The sequence below is a fragment of the Lithobates pipiens genome, unplaced genomic scaffold (genome assembly GCF_037356315.1).
Source record: "Lithobates pipiens isolate NorthernLeopardFrog02 unplaced genomic scaffold, aLitPip1_a1.2 Scaffold_10, whole genome shotgun sequence".
NCBI classification, from domain to species: domain Eukaryota; kingdom Metazoa; phylum Chordata; class Amphibia; order Anura; family Ranidae; genus Lithobates; species Lithobates pipiens.
In genome coordinates, this window is record NW_027507686.1 from 222,374,716 (window position 1) to 222,390,953 (window position 16,238).

The 16,238-nt window shown below is 45.3% G+C and overlaps 1 protein-coding gene across 3 annotated transcripts in view; it reads right to left on the reverse strand.

Moving 5' to 3' along the window:
• The window catches only part of MAPK8IP1 (mitogen-activated protein kinase 8 interacting protein 1), a 172,114-nt gene that overhangs the window by 41,871 nt on the left and 114,005 nt on the right, over nucleotides 1-16,238 (reverse strand). For all 3 annotated transcript variants that reach the window (XM_077461915.1, XM_077461906.1, XM_077461923.1), the window contains exon 4: nucleotides 3,806-3,887. In XM_077461915.1, the coding sequence (XP_077318041.1) occupies nucleotides 3,806-3,887 (82 nt within the window). The remainder of the gene's footprint in view (nucleotides 1-3,805; nucleotides 3,888-16,238) is intronic.

Here is a 16,238-nt window from a genome sequence, read left to right on the forward strand (position 1 = left end):
ATTTTGATTCTTAATGATTAATCATGCAGCTCTAATTTTTTATATATATATATATATATATATATATATATATATATATATATATATATATATATATATATATATACACACACACACATACATACATTTTTTTTCTTTTACAAATACAGTCACTGAATACATACAATACATTCCATAGATACGTTAAAAGGAATATGTCATCTTTTAAAATATATATTTTTTTTTCTTAGCTATGCATGAGAAAGGAATCTGCAAGAACCAAATATTCTTTCAAGAGAGTTAATCCATGAAATGGCTATACTGTATTGCTCCTTCTCACAATGCAGGCCTATTCTATCTATTTATAAAGGAGTGGATGTGATGTGAACTTCCCATACATTCATACAGAATTAATCACTGGCAGAAAAGATGTAAAAAAACATGTACCTGGAAGATTCTCCTGAACCACGTACCTGGAATATTTGGTGAAAGTTACATTCGCTGCCTTATAAGTAGACCCCCTATGAGTCACGTGACTCATTGTAGACACTATACTCCTCTTGTGGCTAATATTTTCTCTTAGCAGTTGCTAAGACCCCTTTCACACGGGGGTGGTCTTCAGGCGCTTTAGCACTGGAAATAGCCCCTGCTAAGCATCTGAAAACCTCCTCCCATTCATTCAAGTCTGACTTTTCACACTGGGGCAGTGTGCTGGCGGGACGTTACCAAAAGTCCTGCAAGCAGCATTTATGAGATGGTTTGGGATAGCTGTATTTAGCGCTCCCAAAATGCCCTGCCGATTAGAGTGAATGGGCAGCGCTTCGGAAGTGCCTGGAAAGCGCTTAGGAAGAGCTGCAACACGGGAGTTTTAACCCCTTTTTTTCAGTTTAAAGCGCCCCACTAGCAGCCGAAAAGCGCCGCTTAAACAGCATGAAAGCTCCGCTAAAATGAGTAGTGCATTAGCGCTAACATGGTCGCGGCCCCAGTGTGAAAGGGGTCTAATGCCCCATACACACGGTCGGAAATTCACACGGGAAAAGTCCGATCAGATTATGTTGTCAGAAAATCCGATCGTGTGTGGGCTCTAGCGAGCTTTTTCCGTCGGAATTTCCAACGGAAAACATTTAAGAGCAGGACCTAAAATTTTCCGACAACAAAATCCGATTGGACTTTTTCCAATCGTGTGTATAGAATTCTGACGCACAAAGTGCGATGCATGCTCAGAATAAATTTGGGGACGAAAGCTATTGGCTACTGGCCTCTACGTAGTTCCGTCGTACACGTTGTATGTCACCTCCTTCAGAACAATCGGATTTTCTGACAACTTTGTGTGACCGTGTGTATGCAAGACTAGTTTCAGCCAAAATCCGTCGTAAAAAATCCAATGGATTTTGTGGTCGGAATGTCCAACCATGTGTACAGGGCATAAGAGAAGGAGCAGAATGGTTCTGAATTTATTTTGCTCCCTCTAGTGGCTAATCTACAAATTTCTGTATTATTATATAGGATGTATATAGCACCAACAGATATTTTGTACAATGATAGAATATAGAGCAGCAAGCATGTCACATCTAAAATTCAATCAGAGAGGAATTCCATGTATGGATATTTTTCATGTAGTCCAGCTTGAACCATTGCAACCATGTACTGTATAATCCAGGGATCTGCAATTAGCGGACCTCCAGCTGTTGCAAAACTACAAGTCCCATCATGCCTCTGCCCCTGGGTCTCATGCTTGTGGCTGTCAGAGTCTTGTTATGCCTTATGGGACTTGTAGTTCTGCAACAGCTAGAGGTCCACTAATTGCATATCCCTGGTATATACCATACCTGTAGGCATAGGTGTGCACAGCCTATTGCATTAGGGTGTGCACCTCAAAGCTCAAACGCATGCATGTATATATATACTGATAGTGTCAGTAGAGCAGTGGATGGTGTCAGCTGGGCAGAGATTGGTGTCAATAGGGAAGTAGATGGTGTCCTTAATTTTTTTTTTTTTATTATTTTTTTTTTTTTTATTAATATATTATTTTAAATATTTTTAGGAGCCCCGTTAGGGAGCTTTGATGAAATATCTGGGGTTTAAACAGGGGGAATCTGCACAGTAATTAGGGTGTGCCCAGGCACACCTGGCATACCCTGTGCACTTGCCTATGCCTGTAGGATCCCTCTCGAAGCTGGAATCACTGTAGTAAACAGATCTACCGCAGTGATCTCCGCTTGCTTTCGGGTTCCCTGGGCGGCCCCTCTGCATTGTAAACACAGGAGGTTGGCTGCTAGGTGCAAGCGCCATTCAGAGAATGCTTTGTATTTTCTCAATGAATGCAGAGCAAGGAGGAGAATGTGAAGTCAGTGCCCCATCTCTCCACCTTCTCCAAGAATGCAGCAGGGCAGCTGCTTGGCACAGGACCTGGAAGCAAGTGAAGATCACTGGAGTGGTGATGTCTATACAGTGATTCTCAGCCTCTAGAAGGATCCCACAGGTATGGTATATGGACAAAGTTGGACCAATATAACTATGTACAAATGTCAATAATGATTTAAATCTCAACTCTTCTCTGTTCCTCCCAAGACCTTCTGCTCTTTAGCCCCCTTGTCTCTTCCTCCCATACTTGTCTCCAGGACTTCTCCAGAGCGGCTCCCATCCTCTGGAACTCCTTACCCCAATATGTCTGGCTATCTCCTACTTTGACCATTTTCTCTGAAAACTTACCTCTTCAGGAATGCCTCTTCTGCCTTCAGCTAATAAATGAATGTTCTATTTCTCCCATCAGTTCATCCCTCACAGTTATTACTAGGGTTGTCCCCATACCACTTTTTTAAGACCGAGTACAAATACCAATACTTTTTCTTTCCAAGTACTCACCGATACCAATTACCGATACTTTTTTTTTCATATCATGTGACAGTTTTTAAAGCACAGTGCATATTAGGTGGCACTGATATGCAGCACTGATGAGCACTGATAGGATTAGGTGGCACTGATGAGAACTGACTGATGGCTGGCACTGATGGCTGGCACTGACAGATGGCGGGCACTGATAGATGGCACTGATGGCTGGCACTGACAGATGGCTGGCACTTATAGGTGGTATTTATGAGCACTGATGGGCAGGCACTGAAATGCCATGAGCAAAGGATGCCTGCGACGGCCCATCTTGGTATTCCTTGCACTCAGCCTCATAAAAGCAGTAGCGGCCATCTTGTTACAACCTGCCCGAACTATATGGCTGGGTGTAACAAGATGCCCGACCACCGACATCAACACGAAGTGTCACTTCTGTTGTTCCATCCGCTGACTTCTGGTTGTGCCGGTTAACTTTATTTATCTCTCCCAGGTATCGGATCTGGCATCGGGAGCATTTGTGCAAGTAAAAGTACTCGCACAAATACTTGGTATCGATCCCAATACTGATACTAGTATCAGTATCGGGACAACCCTATTTATTACCTTTTTTTGTTCCACCAGTCCCTTCCTATTAGATTGTAATCTCCAACGAGCCAGGCCCTCCTGACCCTCTTGTATTAAATTGTATTGTTGCTGTATTGTCTCCCTTTACTGTATATTGTAAAGCACTGTGCAAACTGTTGATGCTTTATACATGCTGTAGTATAATAATAATAACAATGATCATTATCTCCATCTAAAGGTCATAATGCTTTATTTTCCTGATTGAGGTATTTTAGGAAAATACTGCATTATGACCAGTAGATGGAGCTGACACTCATAGGGAATAAACATATTAGGAACAATACGGGGTGATTCATGACACCAGAACGAATGCTATGACATTGGTAAAGCAAAAGACAAAGATAAAAGTACTTACCTGTCTTAAGTGGAGAGGAGGAGCGAGACACCCTCTCCTGCCAGCTGTATTTTTTCGCCAGAGAGTTGTTATTCAAAGTGTCCTGTAAGATCAATCAAATGGGATGATGTCATTACTCAGCTGCCTTTTAGTGTAAGAACCATAGGCCAATCTAGCAGTCAAATATCAGTAATCAATACATCCAGTCACATCAGATTGCTGAAAAAGATCATGTCAAATTTATATGAATGTACTGTCACAAAATGTATTTATTATAGGCATTTATATAACGTCATCAATGTACGTTATATACAAATTTTTGTTACAATTATTAATTTTATATTTCTATAGTGTCTACTGTCCGGGAACTCCAAACATTTTATCTGCTGTTGGGTCTGCCATCTTGGATGCGCTCAATAGATGATCATATTTGGGCCAAATTTAGATTGGAGCCAATTAACTGACCAGCATGTCCTGGAGGAACCCTGTGCAAGCATAGGGAAAGCTCCCGACAGATAGTGTCCTGGACTTGAACCAAGGACCCCAGTGCTGCTACTGCACCCTCACATAAGTCCCTGCCCCCATGCAGCTTTTATTTATTTTCATTGCAGGTACTTGTATATAGCGCCATCAAATTACACAGCGCTTTACATATGTATATAGCACATTCACATCAGTCCCTGCCCTCAAGAAGCTTGGACTCTAAGGTCCCTAACTCCCATTCATACATACACATACTACAGACAATTTAGACAGGAGCCAGTTAACCCACCAGCATGTGTTTGTAGTGTGGGAGGAAAATGGCGTACACGGAGGAAACCCACACAGGCACAGGATGAACATGCAAACTCTAGGCAGGTTGTGCCGTGGTTGGGATTTGAACCGACAGCCCTAGTGCTGCTAGACAAAAGTGCTGACCACTTAGCCTTTCAGCTGCCCTCAATATAAGGTCCCAATCCCGCATTCATACATACACATACTACGGCTAATTTAGACACACTACTGGCATGTCTTTGTAGCATGGGAGGAAAACCAAACAGGCACGGGAAGAACATGCAAGCTCCAGGCAGGTTGTGCCATGGTTGGGATTTGAACCAACAGCCTTAGTGCTGCTGGACAGAAGTTCTAACCACTTAGCCTCTCATCTGCCCCCTCAATATAAGGTCCCAGTCTCACATTCATACATACACATACTAAGGCCAATTTAGACACAAGCCAATTAACCTACCAGCATGTCTTTGGAATGCAGGGGGAAAATGAAGTACCCGGAGGAAACAAGCACAGGGAGAACTTGCAAACTCTATGCAGATAGAGGCCTAGATTCAAAATATGGACTCTAGTGCTGTGAGACAGAAGTACTAACCACTAAGTCACTGTTACCAACATGCAGCAACAGTATTATTATTATTATTATTATTATTATTATTAATAATAAATCTGTCCTAGAGTCCAGTGACTTTGAGCTGGGGGTCTCCAAACTACAGCACCGAGGGCCCCTCCTGACCCTCTACAGGATTTAATTCAGCCCACAGCTAGGGACAGTGGAGCATCTTCAATGTGCAACAGACTGAGGATTCAGGCCAGAAAATGCTGCCTATGGTGTATGCTTCAACCCCCATCCAGACTCTGTAAAGAGGGAATCTGATGAAGACCCTGATGTAGGAGAACTCTGTTGGGGACCCTGATGTAGGAAGACTTTGATGGAGACCCTGATGTAAGGAGAAACTTGGATGGAAACCCTGACGTAAGGGCTCCAAAGGTGACCTTGATATAAGGGGGGACTCTAATGGGTACCTTGATGTAAGGAGGATCTTAACATAAGAATGGAACATCAGTGGAGACCTTGATGTAAGAGTGGAATCTAATAGGGATTCTAGTTTAAAGGCAACTCTTATTGGGACGCTGATGTAGGGGGACTCTGATGGAGACCTCGATGTAAGGGGTGATTCGGACGTAAGGGGAAACTCAGATGGGAACAGTGACGTAATGGTGGACACTAATGAGGACCCTGATGTGAAGGTGGGTTTCAGTGGGGGCCTTCACATAAAGGGGGACTCTAATGGGTACCCTGATGTAAGGATGGACTCTAATGAGGACCTAAAGTAAGGGGGAACTCAAATTGGGGCCATGATGTAAGGGGGGATCTAATTGGGATTATAATTTAAAGGGGACTCATCTAATGGGGCCCTGATGCAAGGGGGGGGGGGCGCTGATATAAGGAGGCTTTGATGGGGATTTTTTTGGGCCCTCGAATATTTGTAAAATATACAAGGTGACCCTCATACCTAAATGTTTGGAGAGCCCTGCTGTGGGGGAAGTAAATGCTGGCTCTGGGTGATGCGTGAACTAAGAGGGTAACATCTTTGAGAGAAAAGAAGATAGGGGCAATATATATATATATATATGTGTGTGGGAGGAAACCCATGCAGGCACATGGAGAACATGCAAACTCCAGGCAGGTAGTGTCGTGGTTGGGATTCAAACCAGCGACCCTTTTACCGCTTTTCAAAAGTGCCAACCACTACACCACTGTGATATATATATATATATATATATATATATATATATATATATATATATATATATATATTATAGTAAATAATAAAAAATAATATAAATGATAATTATAAAAAAAAATCATAAATAATATAAATATATAATATAGTAATATAAATAATAATAATAAAGAAAAACAATTATACAGAAGCGGCGTCTGCTCGGTTAAGTCCCATCCTTCCAGGTATCATAGAATTGGCCGTACTTGCAGCTCCTGCATTGAGCTCTCTTCTACCCGTAGTAATGGTCCCTCTCGGCTGTGAACACCCCGCATGTTATTTACCAGATTCTGTGATCCTGCCAGGAGAAAACTGCTAACCTACAAAAACCAAACGCTCAGCTATTTATTGTATGAAAACGTTATGCACCTGTGACCGCAGAGCAACTCACTAAATAGCATTGCGGCACAATGAAAGGCTCCGCTCTGATGTTCTGGATGTTAGGGAATGTTGGCAGACATTTTTTTTCAATGGGCACCTTAAGATGCGGCATAATGTGGGTTAATGATAGAATTGGGCCCTTATATATATATTTTGTTCCCGGGAAAAAAAAAGGGTCATCTTTGATTTTCATTATTCAGTCAGCAAACACTTTGACGGGGAAATTGGCGGAGTGCGCAGTGCGCCCACACGGCGAGGCCATGACTGCGATCCTTTGTGTCACATCACATAATGGGGTGGGTGACGGATGGTGTCAGGCAGAGGAATCTCGGATGACTCAACACGGCCTGAGCTGTCATTTCCCCGGCCTCTGTAACCATGGCGACCAACACTAATGGGGCAGAAGGAGCCGCGAGAGAGGGAGAGATGGACAACATGGCGGGAAAGGGGGAGAAGCAGAGCGGGGGCAGGGGGCCGAGGTCAGGCGGGGGTCACTGGGAGACACGTCATTGGCCGGCTCTCATCCCATTACCAGAGCCTGACAGGATTACACCTTCACTATTAGCCCAGATTACATGGCGAGGAGGACGGAGCGCGTCACCGGATATTCTCATGTGTTGTCAGATGAGACCCCCGACCTGGAGAACGTCACCGCCAACCCCGACCGTCCAATAGGAGGACCCGTCACTGCCCCGCACTCATCTCTACACACGCGTTTCACCCGCCAACCCCGACCATCTAATAGGAGGACCCGTCACTGCGCCACACTCAACTCATCTATACACACGCGTTTCACCCGCCAACACCGACAGTCCAATAGGAGCACCCGTCACTGCGCCACACTCATCTATACACACGCGTTTCCCCCGCCAACACCGACCGTCCAATAGGAGAACCCGTCACTGCGCCACACTCATCTATACACACGCGTTTCCCCCGCCAACACCGACCGTCCAATAGGAGAACCCGTCACTGCGCCACACTCATCTATACACATGTGTTTCCCCTGCCAACACGGACCGTCCAATAGGAGGACCCGTCACTGCACCCCACTCATCTATACACACGCGTTTCCCCCGCCAACCCTGACCGTTCAATAGGAGGACCTGTCGCTGCCCCACACTCATCTATACACACGCGTTTCACCCGCCAACCCCGACCGTCCAATAGGAGGACCCGTCACTGCGCCCCACTCATCTATACACACGCGTTTCCCCCGCCAACACCGACCGTCCAATAGGAGGACCCGTCACTGCGCCACACTCAACTCAACTATACACACGCGTTTCACCCACTAATACCAACCGTCCAATAGGAGGACATGTCACTGGGACACACTCAGCTCAACTATAGACACGCGTTTCACCCACTAACACCAACCGTCCAATAGGAGGACATGTCACTGCGACACACTCAGCTCAACTATAGACACGCGTTTCACCCGCTAACACCAACCGTCCAATAGGAGGACCCGTCACTGCGCCACACTCAACTCAACTGTACACACGCGTTTCACCCACTAACACTGACCGTCCAATAGGAGGACTGCCACACTGAACTCAACTATACACACGCGTTTCACCTGCTAACACTGACCGTCCAATAGGAGGACCCGTCACTGTGCCACACTCAACTCAATTATACACACGCATTTCACCCACTAACACCAACCATCCAATAGGAGGACGCGTCACTGCGCCACACAGCTCAACTATACACACGCGTTTCACCTGCTAACACCGACCGTCCAATAGGAGGACCCGTCACTGTACCACACTCAACTCAACTATACACACACGTTTTAACCGCTAACACTGACCGTCCAATAGGAGGACCCGTCACTGCGCCACACTCAACTCAATTATACACACGCATTTCACCCACTAACACCAACCGTCCAATAGGAGGACGCGTCACTGCGCCACACAGCTCAACTCTACACACGCGTTTCACTCGCTAACACTGACCGTCCAATAGTAGGACCTGTCACTGCGACACACTCAGCTCAACTATAGACATGCATTTCACCTATTACCTTCCATCATATATTCTATACTGCAGGAACCCATACACTACCAGTTACTACCCAGTAGATGACCTCCAGGCTTCCACAGATATAGAGGAACCTCTCCTCTACTAAAAGGGCTTACTCTGATTTCACTGCACACCGTGTGCATTAGAAGCTGTAGCCCACCTAATTTCCTGGGTGGAGGACGTCCAACATCATCTAGCGCCCTTCTCCCTCCTCAAACTATCCCTGGACCACCCCTTTTTACCCGTTCGCTTTTTTTCTGCCCCCGACTAGGGATGGATATACTTGGCTCTGAAATGTGATATATTATCGGCATGGGGGGAGGCTCAGCAAAAGGGATAGTGCAGCGAAATTACCAAATTACATGAAAATCAGCCTGAAATTTCACCAGTAGGTCTGCCGAGAGACAGAGTGTACTTGGATAAAAACAGATAACACTTCTAACCCTTACCCTAAAACTAACCCTTACCCTAACACTAACCCTTACCCTAACACTAACTCTTACCTTAACACTAACTCTTACCCTAAAACTAACCCTTATCCTAAAACGAACCCTTACCCTAACACTAACTCTTACCTTAACACTAACTCTTACCCTAAAACTAACCCTTACCCTAAAACGAACCATTACCCTAATGCTAAAACTAACCCTTACCCTAACACTAACCCTTACCCTAACACTAACCCTTACCCTAAAACGAACCATTACCCTAATGCTAAAACTAACCCTTACCCTAACACTAACCCTTACCCTAACACTAACCCTTACCCTAATGCTAAAACTAACCCTTACCCTAACACTAACCCTTACCCTAAAACTAACCCTTACCCTAGGGCCGTTTATCGACTCTCCTCGCCTCACACTTACAGAGTGTGAGGAGAGGAGAGCCAATCAGTGACATGTCCTTACAGGGGAGACTATACAGGTAATCAGTACCCTGATTATCAGTGCAACCCCAATAGTGCCCCGCAAGTTATGCCAATCAGTGTCCATCAGTGACACCAATCAGTGCTCATCAGTGACACCAATCAATACCCATCAGTGCTGACCATCAGTGCCACCTATGAGCACCTATCAGTGCCACCTATCAGTGCCCATCAGTGCTTATCAGTGCCACCTATCAGAGCCCATCAGTGCCACCCTTCAGTGCCCCCTATCAGTGCCCATCAGTGCCACCTATCAGTGCCCATTAGTGCTGCCTGTCAGTGCTCATCAGTGCCACATAACAGTGCCCATCAGTGCGGCATATCAGTGCCTTCTTAACAATGCCACCTAATCTGCCACCTATCAGTGCCCATCAGTGCTGCCTATTAGTGTCCATCCGTGCCAATCAGTGCTGCCTATCAGTGCCAATCAGTGAGGCTTATCAGTGCCTTAACAATGCCACCTAATCAGGGCCGCCTATCAGTGCCCATCAGCGCTACCTATCAGTGCCGCATCTCAGTGCCTTCTTAACAATGCCACCTAATCAGTGCCGCCTATCAGTGCCCATCAGTGCCGCCTATCAGTGCCCATCAGTGCCTTCTTAACAATGCCACCTAATCGGTGTCGCCTATCAGTGCCCATCAGCGCTGCCTGTCAGTGCCCATCAGTGCGGCATCTCATTGCCTTCTTAACAATGCCACCTAATCAGTGCCACCTATCAGTGCCCATCAGTGCTGCCTATCAGTGCCCATCAGTGCGACATATCAGTGCCTTCTCAACAATGTCACCTATCAGTGCCTATCACATCCCCCATCAGTGAAATTTTTCTGACAGAAACAAAGAAAACCTTTTTTTATTTTTATTTTTTTTTTATTTCCTGTTTTTTTAGCAAAAAATAAAAAGCCCCGGGGGTAATTAAATAGCACCAAAAGAAATCTCCATCTGTCTCAAAAAAATTATACAAACTTCATATGGGTACAGCATTACATGACTGCGCAATTGTCATTCAAAGTGTGACAGCGCTGAAAAATTAAAATTGGCCTGGGCAGGAAGGGGGTGAAAGTTCCCGGTATTGAAGCATGGTCACACATGATACAATCGAATTGCAACATCTCTATACAATCTCTTTTCAATATTCCAAAACAGCGTAACCCTACCAAATAAATAATTCCATTTCTATCTGGTCATTCTACAGTTCACGGCAGATCTAAGGCTCACCATACATGTTACAATCTGACCCCATATTCTCTGTACAATCAGCTTTATATTTACCAAAATGATGTAATAGTTACATAGTTAATCTGGCATAGTAAATCCATCCAGTTTAACCAACAAAGGAAAAAAAAAAAGATGGAAAGCCTCCATGTACACAATCCTTCACCCACAGTGGATCCAAAGGAAGGTGAAAAACCTGAGCAAAGCATGATCCAAAGTCCTTCCACATCCCCCGAGTGCCAATCGGATATTCCTTGGATCCACTTTACCTATAAATGTCAGTACCCAGTTATATTATTATTATTATTATTATACTTTAATGCAACTTTAGATGGGAGCAAGTTGGATGCGGCTTTGACCAATGATGATTATAATGGACCACTGCTGCACATGGATAACATTCAAATGCGATATTTATGCGACTCTTGAGGCTTTACATTGCAGTCTGTGACACTCGAGTCGCATGAAAGTTGGTCCAAAGTAATGCAAGGACCTTTTTAAAGTCGCGGCGACTTTAACCACTTCAATACCGGGCATTTTCGCCCCCTTCCTGCCCAGGCCAATTTTCAGTTTTCAGCGCTGTAACAATTTAAATGACAATTGCGTGGTCATGCAACACTGTACGCAAATTTGTATGATTTTTTTTCCCCACAAATAGAGATTTCTTTTGGTGGTATTTGATCACCTTTTGTGGTTTTGATTTCTTGCGCTATAAACAAAAGAAGAGCGACAAGTTTGAAAAAAAACACAATATTTTTTACTTTTTGCTATAATAAATATCCCAATTTAAAAAAAAAAAAAACATTTTTTTTCCTCAGTTTAGGCCGATCTGTATTCTTCTACATATTTTTTGGTAAAAAAGAAAGAAAAAAAAGTTGCAATAAGCGTGTATTGATTGGTTTTGCGCAAAAGTTATAGCGTCTACAAAATAGCACTAATGGCATTTTTATTATTATTATTTTTTTTACTAGTAATGGTGGCGATCTGCGAATTTTATAGGGACTGCGACATTGCGGGGGACAGATCGGACACTTTTGACACTATTTTGGGATCATTCACATTTATTCAGCAATCACTGCTATAAAAATGCACTGATTACTGTGTAAATGTCACTGGCAGGGAAGGCGTTAACACTAGGGGGCGATCAAGGGGTTAAATGCGTTACCTAGGGAGTGATTCTAACTGTAGGGGGAGGGGACTCACAAGGGGAGCAGACCGATCGGTGTTCCTCTGTACAGGGAACACATGATCGGTCTCCTCTCGCCAGACAGGACGTGGATCTGTGTATTTACACACACAGATCCACATCCCGGTGTTCTGGCGTATAGAGTCCGGGCATCAAATAGTGTCCACTCCGTACTGCGCATGCGCAGTACGGAGCAGACGAAGCTTCGGAAAATCTCCGAAGCTGAAAGGCGCCTGCGCCGTGAGTGGAGGTGGTAGCCCCACCATTCAAGCAGACATAGGGTTGTGAATTTTAGAGGGCCCCTCGCGGGCGAGCTTCGCTCGCCACGCTTCGGGCTCGGCCTCGCTGCGCTTGGCTCTTTTTTGTTCTAACTCTATGTCCACTTGGATAGTGGGGATAGAACCTGGACTCACGGCGCAGGCGCCGTTCATCCTCGGCAATTTTCGGAATCTGTGTTCCTGTGTACTGCGCATGCGCAGTACGCAGGGGACACTATCTGATGGAGGACGTTATATGACAAGACACCGGCTCTGTTACCGGGCAATTGGCGGGTGCCTGGTGGACAACGAGGGCCGCTGGGCAGGGCCGTCTTTAATATTGATTGGACCCTGGGCCAAAATTTTCTTGGGGGTCCCCCCATTCAATTTCACTCTCCATCTGCTCTGAGACATACAAAATCAGTATTCTATATCAGATCAGGCAGCAATTGCGATTGGTTGCCAGCGGTTACAGCATATCATTACTGCTTACTGACTGGTTGCTAGAGGTTACAGCACAGATTATGGCTCACTGATTAGTTGCTAGAGGTTACAGCTAATGATTTCTGCTTGTTAATTGGTTTCTAGAGATTACTGTACAGTAACGCTGCTCACTGATTGGCTGCTAGAGGTTACGGCACATCATCTCCTCACTGCAGAGGGGCATGATATACATACCCTGTTAACCCCAAAATAAGACCTAGCGTGATTGTTGGTGATGGCTGCAATATAAGCCCTACCCCCCAAATAAGCTGTTTCCCTGAAAATGCCCTACCCTGAAAATAAGACCTACAAGGACTTTAACTAGGGCTTATTTGGGGGGTGGGGCTTATATTGCAGCCATCACCGACAATCACGCTAGATCTTATTTTCGGAGAAACAGGGTATGAATGCCACCTTTATTTACATATAAATGCCGCTGGCCGCAGCTGATTACATATGAATGGCGGTTATTTACATGTAAACACAGAGTCTGCAGGTGAGTCACCTATACACAACAATAAGGCAGAGCTGGGCAGCATTAGTAGCAGCACTTCACACTGAGATATCGGGACACAGCACAGGATTAAAACTTCAAAGGACAAGGGAATGTAAACTGGGATAGTCGGCAAGTATGAGGCAGCTGCTTTGGGCCCCACAACAATGACGGGGCCCAGGGCAGCTGCCCCTTTTGCCCTGCCTTAAAGACGGCCCTGCTGCCGGGCACGTGCATTGGCTCCTGAAGCCCTGAGTGAAGCAGCGCGCCCCCCTAGACGGCCGGGAAGCTGAGGACGTCATATGACGCCCGCCCAGGATGGGAGATCCCTCCTCCGGACGTCATTTGACGATGGGTGGGATGGGAAGTGGTTAAGTCACACATATTTGTCTTTGAAAAGCATGGGGTGCAACTTGTCATGTGATTTCGTGTCCGAAAGTCGCATGACGAGTCACACAAGTGTGAATGGAGCATTAGGAAATAATCCAGGCCTTTTAAATAAAGCAATCTACTGATCTGGCCAGAACCCCCTCTGGAGGGAGTCTATTCCACATTTTCACATCTCTTACTGTGAAGAAGCCTTTCCGTATTTGGAGATGAAATCTCTTTTCCTCCAGACGTAATATGGGGACCTACCTAAACTATTAAAGCGGAGGTCCACCCTAAAATGGACCTTCCGCTCATCGGAATCCTCCCCCCCTCCGGCGCCACAATTGGCACCTTTCAGGGGGGAGGGGGGTGCAGTTACCTGGATAATCCAGGTAACTGCACCCACTTCCGGGATAGCTCTCTGCGGAAAGGGGCGTAGATTACGCCCCTTTCCGCAAGTGCCCGCCCCCTTCCGCAAGTGCCCCGCTGCCTGCTGGGAAACACACAGATCCCAGAGGCAGCGGGGACCGTCCTTATTGCGCAGCGCTACTCGCGCATGCGCAGTAGGGAACCGGGAAATGAAGCCGAAAGGCTCCATTTCCTGATTCCCATACCCAAGATGGCGGCGGCAGCACCCGAGTACCGATCTAGAGATCGGCTTCAGGTGCCGACATCGCGGGCGCGCTGGACAGGTAAGTGTCACTATTTTAAAAGTCAGCAGCTGCAGTATTTGTAGCTGCTGGTTTTTAAAAAAAAAAAAAAAAACGCGGAGTCCCGGCGGACTCCCGCTTTAAATCCATTTGTATCCAATCAGGCAGGCCCCTGCACTACATACTTGTTGGTAGATGTGAAGGCGGTTGTACAGTCAGATCGTAGTGTGAATGGTGAGCCTTGGGGCGTTTGTACAATCAGATTTCAAGGTGTATGGCTACCCTTTCATTTACCAACTTCATAACGTGAGGGCCTACATTAACAGTCTGTGGAGTTTCAATGCAATCAGATATGGGCCTTTACCCTACATACCCTGTTTCCCTGAAAATAAGACCTAGCGTGATTGTCGGTGATGGCTGCAATATAAGCCCCACCCCCAAATAATCCCTAGTTAAAATCCTTGTAGGTCTTATTTTCAGGGTAGGGCTTATTTTTCAGGAAACAGGGTAGGGCTTATTTGGGGGTTAGGGCTTATATTGCATCCATCACCGACAGTCACACCAGGTCTTATTTTCGGGGGAAACAGGGTAGCTGTTGGTAGACATATGGGTCACCATAAACGTTACAGTGTGACCGTACAATCTCAGTGCAATCAGCTTTAGATTTACTAAAACTATGTATTATGAGCATCTGCCTAATACAGCCGATCTGTATCCAATCAGGCAGGCTCTTGTACTACACAGTTGTTGGTAGATCTAAAGGAGATTGTACAACCAGATTGCAAAGTGAATGGCCAGCATTGGATACCAAGAAGCATGTAATGTGAGGGTTTATTTTAATTGGTTAAGTTTCAATCCAATCAGATAGGCCTTTGCCCCACATAGCCATTGATAGAATTAACTGGGGATTTTACAATCAGATAGCAAGGTGTATGTCCAAGATTTACCAACAACTATAGAATATGATGCTCTACCCTAACAATCTATTGACTTGTGATACAATCAGATTGGCCTTTGTCAGACATACAGTAGCTGTTGGCAGACGTAATGGAGATATGACAACCAGATTGCAAGGTGTATGGCCAAGATTTACTAACAATCATGGAATGGTCTACCTCAAAAATCCAGTGACTTCTGAGACAATCAGATTGGCTTAGTCCTATATACAGTAGCTCCTGGTAGACATAAATTACATTTTTTTCTGTCAGATTGAAAAGTATATGCCAGCTTTGTATACCGACAACCCTGCAATACAATGGTCTACCTTCACAATCCATTGAGTTCCTATCCAATCAGATTGGCCTTTTCCCCGCATAGCTTTTGGTATCTCTAAGTGAGATTTTACAGTCAGATTGCAAGGTGTATGACCAGCTTTAGATACCAACAACTATGTGATATGACAGTCTATCTTAACAAACCACTGATTTTCGATCCAATCTGATTGGCCTTTGCTCTACATAACTGTTGGCCGAATTTCAATCCATTTATGGCCACCTTAGAGTGGTTGTAAACCCCAGAAATATGAACAAAGCACATCCCTCTATAGTGTGTGCTTGTCTCAACCCAGACCTAAGTGTCATTTCTGTCTGCTGCTTCCTTCTTCTGCTATCAGCATGAATCACTTCTGACACGTTTTCCTGACACCAAGAGAAAAATGGTGACAGGGAAGGGACCTCCAGCTGACTGACAGCCTCAGCTCTGTTCCTGTGTACTGTGTGAAGGGGGGGGGGGGGGTCTATTCCATCCAATCAGCTCTCATAGCTCTCCTCACTGAGCTCTGCAGACTGTAACTTCAGCTCTCCACCCTCTGTTTTCTGACAGCTAAGACAAGCTTTATAAATTCGGATGTAGAGAAGAGAAGACCGTAGATAGACAGGTACAACTTATGTGAGAGGATTTGTTTCATCT